This window comes from Pagrus major, chromosome 21, assembly GCF_040436345.1.
Source record: "Pagrus major chromosome 21, Pma_NU_1.0".
Taxonomy (NCBI): Eukaryota; Metazoa; Chordata; class Actinopteri; order Spariformes; family Sparidae; genus Pagrus; species Pagrus major.
The window spans coordinates 32,529,723-32,542,892 of record NC_133235.1 but is presented as its reverse complement, the minus strand read 5'-3'; the positions used below and the strand labels follow the sequence as shown (position 1 = coordinate 32,542,892).

Genomic DNA, 13,170 nt, shown 5'->3' with positions numbered 1-13,170 from the left:
TTAACCATCAGAAATCTTCATTTTAGAAGACCCCGCGTCATGGATGGACTGCTGATCACTTTTTCAAAATGATCAACTAAAAATATAACTATTTGATATAAAATTAACATTATTATTATTATTTTTACACAGATCATGGAGGGATTAGAGTGATTATAACTTTGAGACCGTTATGTAATGTTAAGGAGGGAAACAGGACCATGACTGATACATTTTAAACAGACACCAAAGAAAAAAAAGGCTCCTAAACGTTTGAACTGTATCTTGATTTGATTGTTTTCTTTTCTTCTGTGACTGTAGCATAAAATGACTCAACCCTAATTTCGTTTTTGAAACCCTACTGTTGTAAGAATGATACATTAACACAATGTACCTTTTACTTTATATTATTTTTTGAATATTTTTATTTCCTTACTTAAGGGCCTGTTTGAATGCTGTGTCCACACATGCCAGGAATACAATTATGGTGGGGAAAAACTTAATTCTTCATTTATTTCCTTACTTATTTTAAAATACTACTATCAATCTATATAAAACAACCCTCTTGTGTAACTTATTTACCTGGGAATTGTAGTTGCAGTATTTCCCACAGCGCTTGAACGCAGCACCAGGTCGGTTTCTACGGCAACGGCTGACAACAGGGAGGAAGATGGTGCTGAGTGAGTTAAACAGCTCAACATGAGTCCACATGAAGCTGTACAATGTGTCCTTACATGTTTACTGTTGTTAGTATTATCTGTTATTCGTGAATTATATGTTTTACTGAATATTCCAGTGAAGTGTTCGTGTAGTTTGTAGTTTTGGACGTTGGGTTGAGTCGGTCCTGAAGGCGGCTGACGCTACTGCTAACTAGCTAGTCGGCTAATGTTAGCTTACCAGTTAAGCTAAGACTTATGTATTTTATTATTATTATTATTATTATTATTATTATTATTATCGTTATTATTATAACCTTACTTACTTTACATTACTTTGCCTACTTTACATACTTTTGGCTAGTTGTAAAAATGAACTAAAAGTCATACTTTTAGGTATTAAAAGTTAAGATACTGTGCTAAAATATTACTTTGGTAAAAGAGAAAGCCACCCTTAAAAATACATATCTGATATTTAATGTGCTGAAGTATCAAAAGTACATGTAAACTTAAAATTATACATGTATGTATATACTGTATGGGTCGACAGATTATCAGATCCAGTATTCAGTTATTTCTCTGATTATTGGAATTAGTGTTTTTTATCTGATGAAATATTTTAATTAAAAAAAAGATTAATTCTGCTTTAGCCTACATGTTGCATTAGTGGTAATGCTGTAATAGTAACAGTAATATCAGTGGGAGTACGCAGTGACACCTCTGTCCCTGATGCTTTGTGTGTTGTTCTTCCTGCACCACAGTTTTCTTCTCGTTATTTTCAAACAAGCAGCACACGAGGCCTCAAGAATTAAGATCACAACATAACAAGTGATAGAGGTTCATCCCTCACACTCCACCTTCACTGTGTTTGACCCTCGTGTGTGTTCTGTCCGTCCAGTCACAGAGGACATGGTCCGCCGACGGGCCGAGCACAACGAGTGTGAGATCTTCTCGCTGGAGGAGGTTTCCCTGCACCAGCAGGACATCGAGAGGATCGAGCACATCGACAGGTGGTGCAGGGACCTGAGGATCCTCTACCTGCAGAACAACCTCGTCCCCAGGATAGGTGAGACAGCCGCCAGAGGCTTCTCACTGAACATTTGTGATCTATGAGTTTAAAGAAGAGAAGAAGACATCTGGGTTAAAATGGTGCTAAATTTAGTTGAATAGTTTTAGATGTCTTACATTATTTTAAAGTCATGCAGGTGTAAACAAAACCCTTTGAACCAGTTTTATTATAGATGATATTATAGTTAAAAGCCAGTTCAGTGTTTGTGTTTTGTAATTTGTTGAATATCCAGAGAATCTCGGTCGCCTGAAGAAGCTGGAGTATTTGAATCTGGCCTTGAACAACATTGAAGTCATTGAAAACCTTGAAGGTCAGTATGCAGAACTCAGACAGTTGATTCAGGCTCATGATTGTATATGAACGTTGCTCCTTTTATTAAAGATCCTCTCCTCACACTGTAAATGATTCACACTTCCAGTAGATCTCCTCAGCTTCACGACACGACTGCAATCACTTCAATGTAATCCATCTGGGCAACTCCTCTGTCAACGTTACATCCACTAAAAGTGCTTGTTTTTGTCGCTGACAGGTTGAGGTTGTTATTCTAAGGGTCAGACAACATTATGGAAACGATAATAACAAACAATAATAATAATAGAACGATTCTTTTTGTAACCAGAAACACAAGTTTTGTTCTGAGAGTTGTTGAGGAAACTCCTCTTTAACTCTTCCCACCGTTGTCTTCCTGCAGCAGCTCACCTCCAGTGAGATTTCAGAGCGAGATATTCTGCGTTATTTTGAAACTGTGTTCATTCTAAATGTTCTAACTAACAATTTAATTTACTAAGTTGTTATTATTCAACTTATAGTTTAGCGAGAAAATGACGATCGTGCCAACTACATTGTGAAGGTAAAACCTGCAAATGTTTAATATTTTTGATCCATAAATTAAATGAATGAATTAATAATCATGACCATAATTTTCTGTTGATGACTAATTGTTTTAGTGATATATATATAACCAGGTTCACAACTAATGATTGTTTTCATTATTGATTATAGGAGACATCTTCTCATGTCAGAAATGAAAATCTAATGTCACATCTGAGAATCTGGAGGAATAAAATATTTGGCATTTTTACTTTAAATATGACTTAAATGATTATTAAAATGATTGCTGATTAACCTTCTGTCCGTTACTAATGAAATGTTTGATACAAAACGGTTGGGATGAGCGTGCGTCACAATGAGTCGAGGTCAGATAAAATGATGTTTGTGTGTTTGTGTGTTAACTTCCTGTCTTCAGGCTGCGAGAGCCTCCAGAAGTTGGATCTGACGGTGAACTTCGTGGGCCGCCTGAGCAGCGTGGAGTCCCTGAAACACAACATCCACCTGGCGGAGCTGTTCGTGGTGGGGAACCCCTGCACTGAGTTCGAGGGCTACAGGCAGTTTGTGGTGGCTTCTCTTCCTCAGCTCAAGGTAACTCCACCTGCCCCTCCTCCACCTCAGAGCAGGACACAGCTGAGCATCCATCACCTCCTGCCTGGAGTTTCAGCTGACAGACAGATGTTTCTGTTCAAAGACACTATAGTTGTTTTTCTCAGCAACTTTCTGCTTCATAGCTCAAGTTTTGAACCTTGTTTACATCCATCACTGCCTTTAAATGAGGGAAAATCACAAATCCCCCTTTTTTTTGAAGCCAAACATATTTAGAAAGTTCTGATAAGCTAAGATGTCGTTTGAGGTCAGGTCTCTGCTGCGTGTCCTCTGTCCTCAGTGGCTGGACGGGACGGAGATCAGCCGGTCGGAGAGGATTCGAGCCTCGCAGGGACTGCAGGAGGTAAAGAGGCAAGTCTGGGAGCAGGAGAAGGAGTACCTGAAGAGGAGAGCCAGGGAGAAAGAGGAGACGCAGAGGAAGGCAGCAGGAGAGGAGAAAGGAAGCGAGGAGAGGAGTGAAGGCTGCGATGGCCGCCGGTGCACTGACGACAACAACACAGCGTGAGTGCAAACACAACAACTTCCTGTCACTTTACTCGAGTCCACTGTGGAGAGAATGAAGTCGAAATGTAGGATCCATGTTTTAAGAGCTCGACACAGATGAGGGACTGAACATCTGGAGATCTCTGCCTCTGTTGCCTCGACTTAAAACCTTCTTTTTAAAATCTGTTAACTCAGTGCTGGAGTTACACTATGAAATACCAGTATCACAGTGTGAAACTGTAAAACAATCGATTGTTTTCATTGTCAGTTAATCAGTCGATCATTTTCTCAACTTCTTCCCTCTGAACTGTGGTGAATTAAAGTAGAAAGTCAGTACAGAAGGTTTAACTGCCCCTGAACTGAATGAAACTGCACGGACCTGATAAAAGTTACAGTTACATGATAATCTCTGCTCCACTACAGTGAACCTCTTTTCTCTGTAGTCCAGTGTTGGAGGAGAACAAGGAGAACCAGGAGGTGGAGGAGAACTTGAGGAAGCCTGACCTGGATGAGGAGCAGCGGGAGAGGGAGTTCTGGCACACGCCGTGTTCATTCACCCCCGAGTCTCGTCTGGAGGCTCACCGCCACCTGGAGGAGAAGAGGAAGGCGAAGGAGAAGTAAGTGCTCTGAGATTTCAGCCATTTAAGATGAAAACCATGTTTTTCTTGTGCCTTTAACTGAGCAAAGACACATAAAAGACATCGATTAAAGACAACCACTGCCACCAGAAGTCAGAATTTAGCACATTTATCTACCCTGACGTCACGAGGGAGCATCAGTCTGACGTCACTGTGTATTTGTAGACGACATTATTGGTATAAGGCGAGTGAACGAAGGGTTTAGATATGTTTCCAAGGATTAAAGTGCCGTAAAAACGTCTGTACATCTTGTTACGTTCAGCCAAGATGTTTGTTCACTTTTGCCGTCTTGCAAATCATCACGTCATATGGTTCTTTTCAGGGCCAGTACCGATTATTAAGACTCCAGGAGGCTGATAACTGATCATTGGATACACAAACTCATTTACAGGAACAGTGTTTAAAATGTTATTCAAAAGATTTAAGTGGAGTTTTGTAGTTTTGACTCTTTGACTGCTGTGTAATATATATGAAGTGTACTGCACTAGTTTGGCCACTGGGTGTCGCTATAACATCAGTCTTCAGGATGAGTGGACCGGCTCAGTTTGAGCTGATCATTATCTGCTGACACATACACCTCATGGCCAAAAGTATGTGGACACCCACACAGTCCACTGGTGTACAACAGATGTTGCATCACGGATAGATTAAAGGCATTCTGACTGATGATTTTTTGTAATTGATTAATTTTTCAGTAATGTAGCTGTACTCATACAGATTTTCAGAACTCTTTCCACCACTGCTGCCCATTATTAGCATTATTAGACAGGTAGCAATACTTCATTCAGACACTTGAGCATCAGTGAGGTCCAACCCTGATGTTGGTGATCAGGTCCGGCTCACAGTTGATGTTCCAAGCTGCTGGACTGGGTTGAGGTCTGTGCAGACTTCCACATCAAACTTGCAAATGTCGAAACACAGTCTTGAACAGTGGTCTGTGGCTTGGCATTCATCAGCTGTAACTCCGCCACCATCCCCTCCACCTCACGCCACGAGACAGCTCATATACATGTAATGTGAACGTGATATGACACATGTTGTAGAAATGCTGATATGATACGTATGAGCCGCATATTTATTTTAGTGTATCTGGTTTTGCAGAAAAGTAAAATGGCAGCATGATATTCTGGCGGCTTGGCGGGCTGCTTTGTGCACGGGCGCTTCGTCATGTTGAAACAGAAAAGAGACAAACTGTTGACGCAAAGTTTGAAGAACAAATATCATTGTGTCCTGTCTCATTCAGATTTGTCTACATTGTAAAAAAAAAAGAGGCTCACAACCAGGAGAAACAGACCCAGAGCAAAAGTGCAGGGTGTCCACATACTTTTGGCCATATAAGGTTATATACCTCAGTACCTCAATTTGCTTTAAACCATTTTTCATGAATATCGACGCTGAAATGTGCTGAGGCTACAGGTCATCTGGTCAACAAGGGCTGCTTTCTCAGCCAATCACCAGGGGAGCAGATCAATCAGTCAGTCTCTTTATTGACCACATGAGGTGGAGGTGATTTGTTTTCAGTACAGGATGGACGGAAACATTAGTTCAGCAGCAACAATCAGACATAAATATCAGGTTTTGACACGACAATTATCAGGACAGATGAGGCTACGTTCACAGGTGCCTCAGTCCAGGTTCATCTGTCGGGTTAATGAGAAGTTTTCAGGGTCGTCACTGCAGCAGAACAAACCGTACAGAACGGCAGGTCCAGACGGTCCTAGAGGATTTTCTTCTGACGTTTTGTTTGTGACTAATGAATCAGCTGGGAGATGCCAGTAAGCCTGAATGATGAACTGATGGTGTGTTCAGGTGAGCTGACTGTCAGGGACTGCTGTGTCAGACTGGAGGAGGAGTTTGACTCGTGCTGCACAGTTTATCAAAGAATCATCAAAATAAATGCCATTTCCAAATCACAGAATTTGCACTTTTTTTGATAAACAGCATTATAATAAAGTACTGTAGAGCTGCAGAGACACTCTGACCTGTAAGTCTTGTTCTCCAGATGTAAGTAAACATGTTTGTTTGGTACAGACCCTCCAAAATATCAAATCATCATGATTTTATTAGATTTTCAACTCAAACGCACGTCTATCACACACGACAGGGCGGTAGTGGCGAGATGAAACAAAGACGTAAGAAGACAAAAAAGACTGGAATGTGGAGAAAAGGCGTGTTAGTTTCCATAAAATGTCAAGCGAATTTATAGCGAACTTTTGAGTTCACAAAAAAAAAACCAAAAAACTAGCATCGGCCATGTTGCGTGCTGTCCAGAGACGGCGGCCATCAGTCGGACTGCTTACAGACATGTTTCCACAGACAGCAGAAACAGCTGATCAGTCATGTGAGCTGAATGTTCGCTTTTTTGCGAATGAGAGGAAGTTTTTCTATCAGAATTTTTCCATTGTCATTAAATCTCTAATGCGATATTCTTCAAAATTCTTTATGGAAACACGGCTAGTGTCTCGTATCTGCAGAGATTTTCTTAGTTTCTCACTTTGTTGCTGCTCGGGACGCTTTACCAACCCAAAATGTGGCTATTTGACGTCCTGGGAACGAGACTCAACAATCAACTATCTTTGTGGTGCGTTCAGGAACAGCTGGGACAAATCCTACTGATTCTACCTTTAACTTTAATAGTCTTTGAATTATATTAATATGACGTGAGCTTCAGTCAGCTTTGACCAGAACACAAGTGTCTGTAGTTCTACTGGAGAAACGCATGTGTGGACTTTCTCCACCTCTGACACTGTGAAGGTGAAACTGTGTCCGCCTGCCACACACACTCATACATGACGCTCATGAAAGAGACATAAAGCGTTTTCAACAAAAGTGTTTCAGGGCAAAAATGTTGCTGACACACATGTTGTTTACGTTGTGGAGGACTGCTGCAGCGTGCGACTGGACGGCTTGTTGTCATGGACTGTGAATTCTTGTTAAACAAGGTTGGCAGATGAAGACAGGGAACATCATCACTGACGCGACTGACTCACAAAGATGTGAAGCTGTACATTTTATTTATGTTTCTGCACTCGTCAGTGAGTTAAAACACAGACGTCCTGTGTGAGCTGACAGGACAGAGGGTTTAGCGTGTGAACTGAATGCTTTGCTTTATGCGTCTGTCTAAATTCCTTTACACTCATTTTAGATGCAAATAACAGGAGGAGACGTGTTCACAGAGGTCGAGTGTGTGTTGTGCTGTTTTCGCTGAGGTCAGTTCATTCAACTTCCACAAATCGTCCACAGGCTTGTTCAGAAAAAAATAGCGTGTTTCCATCACATCCTCTGGAGCTGGAGCTGATGAACACACGTGACACAGTGAATGCAGTTTCTATTTAAGTCAAAAGCCAGAAGTTAGCAGGGTGTTGTTGGGCTGCGTGGACACAAACATGGGATGGTGACGTTCCTGTGTGTCTGCCGGATGTGGCGGTAAATATCTGCGAACATGTTAGCCATAACAATGACAGGAAGTGATAATATCTCACGGCCGTCTGTCTTTGAGCTCATGGTGACGTTCTTCTGCCCCCTAAAGGCCAAAAAAATGTAGCGTCTGTAAACATTAGGTCGCTGCCGGTGGCCTGCTGAACCAATCTCATGTAAGTCAGGCGTGTTTGTCGGCCAATCAAACTATAGCATGATTCAGACGGGTTGGTTCTGACTTGGCAGATTATTTGTTAAAATCTAATTAATTTTCCCGCCATGCCGCTAATTAGTGCTCACCCTTAAGGTGACCCTGTTGCCGGGGTGTTAATTGGGTGTGCGTGTTGCACATCCTCTCCTCACTCTGCTTCCTTTCCCTCTCTGACACTCACACACACCTTCTGCCTTCCTCTGTCAGTGCAGTCATATCAGATGGCAGCTGGAAGGTTTCGCTCAGTGAGAGCAGCCAGTGGACCGATGAGGAGCCATCAACACGCTGATTCTGTGTTATGAGTAAGCCGTCAGTGACAGCTGATTCGTGACCACAACACAAACCTCTGTGCTCACTGCGGATGTGACTTTAAAGATAATATGTAAGAATTCTGCTTTGAGATGTCTTGACACAGCTAGATCTGTGTTTGCTGTGTGCCTCCATTATCCCGAATGTTTCCAACAATTGTTCAAACCAGAGAAATCGGACAACGAGACTACAGATAATGTGAATACAACTTTTACACATTACCTCGTCCATGAACATTTCTTGGTGGTTCTTAAAGAGACAAAAACTCCCATGATTCCACGCAACTTATGTCTTCAGCAGCAGAAATGAAACACTGTGCGTTTAATCGAGTCAACCGGTTTGAACTGATCACTCAGATTTCACATTTCCAGGCATCAAAAATGTACTTTTTACCATTTTTATTGGTATACGACACTGCTCAGATAATCTTAAAGTTAGCAAGTCTCAAGTTTCTTCATAAAGATCAAAATCTGCCTCAACATATTAAAAAAGATGAAGAGGAAAATGGCAGAAAATGCTTAAAAATGGCTGATGAGGCTGCAGACTGGCCGCTTCTTAAATCTGTAGAATAAAGGTACTTTAACAATCAGATCTCCACCTCAATTACATATTTTAAATTTAAAGTTTGCATTAAAAAGTGATGGGCTGTTGGATTTTCCCACTAACCATTGTGTCTAGTTGATGAGTTCATGATTGTAACCCTACTGACATCCAGCTCTCACAACCAAACAGATGTGTGAACTTGATTTCTACTAAAGCTGCTGCAGGAATCAAAGTTACTCCAGGTCGTCTCTGTGGAGCTTTTGTCTCGTTAGCAGCGATCAGCAGGTCTTCTTCTCTGACCAGTTGTCTGCTTCGAATACTCAAAAACAGGTTGAACACACATTCAGTTTGTTTGAGATCTGAATCTCTCTCAGCCTGACTGGAGTATCCTTGAAGGGGGATCCCTCTCTGCGGCGGTTTCCTTCCTTTTCATCTCCAACATCTTGTCGCTTTCAGTCTGCAGTTGTTGCCAGTGAATTTCAGTTTGTCGTTGGTGTGGTGAAGACAGGACGGTAACTGTGATTAAAGACCAAACAAATAAACCTGACATGTAATATATCTCCAGAATAATAAATAAACGAAGCCTCCTTCACTCACCCAGCTCCTCTGAGACTTCAGGGTCGGTCCAGGGTTCAACTTTGTCCAAGGGCACTCTGACAGAGGAAGCAGGTTCTGTGTGTACCGACACTCAGCCTCCAGTTCACAGGGGGATAAACCCTCCTGCTGGCTCTGATTATTAACACAACAGCCCTCTGGTTACTGGACAGACTGTCCACCTCTTCTGAAGCTCGGTCTGCTTCAGGAGAGAAGAAACATATGAACAGCTCTGTTAATTCACCTGTTTTTATGCACACTTTAAATTTGTGCATAAAAATGTGAGAAAAAAAAATTGTGCTTTGCAAAAATGAAAAGAGAAGATGCATTAAAGGCAGCACGACCTTGATGCTGCAGAACCTGCTTTTTCCCAAGCTGCCTGCTGTGAAGGGCAGACTGCAGCGTGTCGTTCGCTCTGCAGAGATTGGCTGATTCCTGCCATCCCTTCAGACCTGTACGCCTCCGGGATGTGATTTTCCTTTTAAAGGTGTTATTGATGACATTCAGCCACTTAATGTGTCTTCCATCTCCCCCCTTTCATTGCATTCACGTCACAACACTGATGTTGTCTGAATCATCCGCCCCCTCCAAAGTGCCAGTTTGTTAATACCCATTGCTGCTAACGCTAGCTAACATTAGGAGAGATGCTTTTTCTTTTAAAGCTTTTGTATATTTCTTCACCTGAGAGGTGGACTTGTGACTTGAGTTGTAGAAAATAAATGACTTGATACTTGACTTGAGACATGAAGACTCATTTACTTGTTCGTGTTCATTTCCTGTTTGCAGTTTAGTCTGGTTGTCAGTATTTCACTGTTTTAGTATTTTTATGATTGAGAAGAAATTCAGAAATATGATTTAATGAAGTTATTTGTTTGGTTATATTTATTTAGTCAAATATCAACAGTTATAATATAAATTAAATTCATTGTCATACTTTTTGACCAGGTCTGTTAAATTGGCCATTATATGATTCTTTGACAGGTTGTAATACCTCGTCTATACTGCTGGGTACTGCAGTATCTTGGTGGAGAAAAAAGTGACTTGACTGAACTTATAATTTACCTCCATGCTGATGGAAAGTCAGGTGAAGTTTTGTCGTCCACAAAATATTTCTGGAGCTTCACAGCAAAACAGCGTTGGAGAATTCTCCGAAACACACGAGCGGTATGGAGCCATTTTGTGCCAAGTTTTATTACGTTTACAAATATTATGAAACTTCACCTAATTTTCCATCAGCATGGGGGGAGGAGATGATGACTGGATTTTCCTCATTGATTGAACTTCTCCTTAACTACGGGCTCTACTTGATGTGACTTGACACAACCTGTGACTTGACTTGAGTGTCTTCGGACTTGCTTGAGACGAGGACAGTGACTGAAGTCACACGTCTGCTGGTCACCCTCCCCTCACCCCGCTGCTCCGTGACTCACTGCGGTGACACACCTCGAGCCACAGGATCACAGATAGCTGAGCTGCGTACGATGAATACTGTAGAAGTATCCTGCTGCGTTAGTGCTCTCACCGCCGCTTAATCTCCTGCCCACAGGAGCCTTTTCACATTAACCTGAAGAATGTTTCCACGTTTGTTTTCTGGCTTGTATTATTTGTGTCAGATTAGTTTCGTCAGCCCTCGTCTCTTCTGCTTCTGGATGTCTTTTCCTGCACTCCTAAAAGGGATGTGTCGTTTGTAACACTTCATTTACCATATGACACAAATGTAGTAGAGCGTTTGTGAACCTGAAAATACAGCTACTATAGTAAATGTGGACAGAATAAACCTGTTTTTGTGATGGTTTATTCATTCAGAGGAGCACAGTAAACCACTTTCTATCGATAAGAAGTCAGGTAATACCCCTGGGTAAGCTCTATTTGAAGAAAACCAGTGTGATGGCTCAGGAGCCAACTGGTGACAGTCTGCTTCCTAATCCATATCATAAAAACATCCCAGGCCTGCATGCTGTCCAAGCAGAAAATCAGGGTGATACGGTGTTGCCGTTTTTATCGTCTCCCTGTGCGTGGCTGTCAGAGCGCGCTGACTTGATGCATGCAGTCGTGCCGTCACTGGATTGTCAAGAAAGATGAATTTCCTGCTCCTGAGGTGGATCCTGCGATAAGGTCAGCCAGGAGACGCTTCTGTGTTTAATGGCTGCTCTGTTCCTCTGAGAGGAAGGATAACACCAGACGAGCCTGCAGTCTGTAGAACTGAACCTAAAAGCACAGTGGAGCTTTAAGGTCGAATGAAACTGACAGGCTGATGAATGGGTGCAGTTAGTTTGACGTGCATGGACGAGATGGACGGGTGGAGATTTGCATAAAGTGTGTTCTATGAGATAACGTGGTGTGCTGTTGGATGTTTTAATTAAGATATTTATAGAGTGACACCGGTTATCAAAACAGGAATATTTCCTTGGATTATAGATAATCTAAACTCTCTGTTGACAAATTAACAAACTGAAAGAAAAAAGTAATCGTGGTGGCAACAATTTAGCTTCTGTTTGATTGGCCACCACAGCACCTTGCTGGATGATGTCAGTTTGAGTTGAAATGATTACAGGAAGGTGATTCGAACAGTCCTGAGCCAGTGTTTCTGTCTTTTTCCTCTGATGACGTTTTCCTTTCGTTCTGAGGAGGGAGGCCTGGTAGTCCTGTTTTCACGGCTTTGTTTGTTAGTTTAGTTTATGTAGTTGGTCTTAGTTTTGGGAGGGAAGTTCTGGACCCTACTGCCCACTGCGAGGCTGGTCCAGACCTTCCCAGTCCATTTGTTCAACCCACAGGATTTGCTGCAAACACTCTGAGGTCTTGTGTCCCTGTCTCGAGGGGTGACAGCTAGGTCGGCCCACAGCGGGGCCTCCATGGATTGGACTTGTTCTGGGATGTCCCACTATTTCTTGATTGGTTTGGGATCTGGGGAGGTCAGGTAGATGCCTTGACCTCTTTGTCATGTTTCTCAGGCTTTTCTTGAGCAGTTTCTGTGGGGTGCATTGTCCTGCTTGGGGGGTCACTGCCATCAGGGAGAGCTGTTGCCATGAAGGGCTGTACTTGGTCACTTGGTCTGCACCGGTAGACCCATAGAGCGTGTGCACTGGAGACCTCTGCTGACCGAGCCGGCTAACTTTCGGTTTAGCGCCCGGCTAACTTGAATGGGGGTTGTGACGCTCAAAACACTTTATCCACTTTATCCAAAAAGTCTTTTTGGGCCCCAGTGCATCACGTGACGATGTAGTTACACGGTTTGGCCTCTACGAAAACTGGCTTCAGAGCCTGGCGCCCTTCCTGGGCTTGGTTGGGTCGTGGGGAGCTGGTGACGCATAAAGGAAACTCATGCTCATTTCCGCCTTCATAGACTGTATTCCTCGAAGGATGCAGCCCCTGAACTGAGACGCAGCTCGTGTTTTTGTTGGCTCGTGTCATGACTGAAAGGCTTCCCAGCAGAACATTTGTTTGAAATGAGATGATCAATGTTGTTCACTTCACCTGTCAGTGGTTTTAATGTTGTGGCTGATCGGTGTCTATCACCATAATACACCACCAGACTGAGACTTTTCAGAAGGTATAGTCTGTGACCTGAGTTGGTGATTCAGTGATCGTAGTTCTGAGACTGGCTAACTGAAAGCTGTCGAAACACATCGTCCTCAGCTCTGGACTCCATAGAAACCAGAGGTGGAGCTGTCACCACTGATGTCTCCATGACTCAGCAGTTTGATAGACGCCCTGTCACACCCCCTTTGAAAAAAAAGTTACAGAAGAGGATTTTATAGCGCAGAGAGCCCCACTGTGACCTTGACGTGTCAACGGTATGTGGCTTAGGATGGAGAGGAAGGCAGGGGAAACGCT

General features: G+C 42.6%; 1 protein-coding gene across 3 annotated transcripts in view; it reads left to right on the top strand.

The window, feature by feature from the left end:
• Positions 1 to 453: 453 nt before the first annotated feature.
• The window catches only part of dnaaf11 (dynein axonemal assembly factor 11), a 32,944-nt gene continuing 20,227 nt past the window's right edge, over positions 454 to 13,170 (top strand). For 2 of the 3 annotated variants that reach the window (XM_073491582.1, XM_073491581.1), the window contains exons 1-7: positions 454 to 466; positions 575 to 659; positions 1,534 to 1,701; positions 1,937 to 2,014; positions 2,951 to 3,123; positions 3,422 to 3,642; positions 4,068 to 4,241. In XM_073491582.1, the coding sequence (XP_073347683.1) occupies positions 464 to 466; positions 575 to 659; positions 1,534 to 1,701; positions 1,937 to 2,014; positions 2,951 to 3,123; positions 3,422 to 3,642; positions 4,068 to 4,241 (902 nt within the window). In that variant the 5' untranslated portion in view covers positions 454 to 463. Of the gene's footprint in view, positions 467 to 529; positions 660 to 1,533; positions 1,702 to 1,936; positions 2,015 to 2,950; positions 3,124 to 3,421; positions 3,643 to 4,067; positions 4,242 to 13,170 lie in introns of those variants that run through there. The other variant, XM_073491583.1, reaches the window with a different exon arrangement.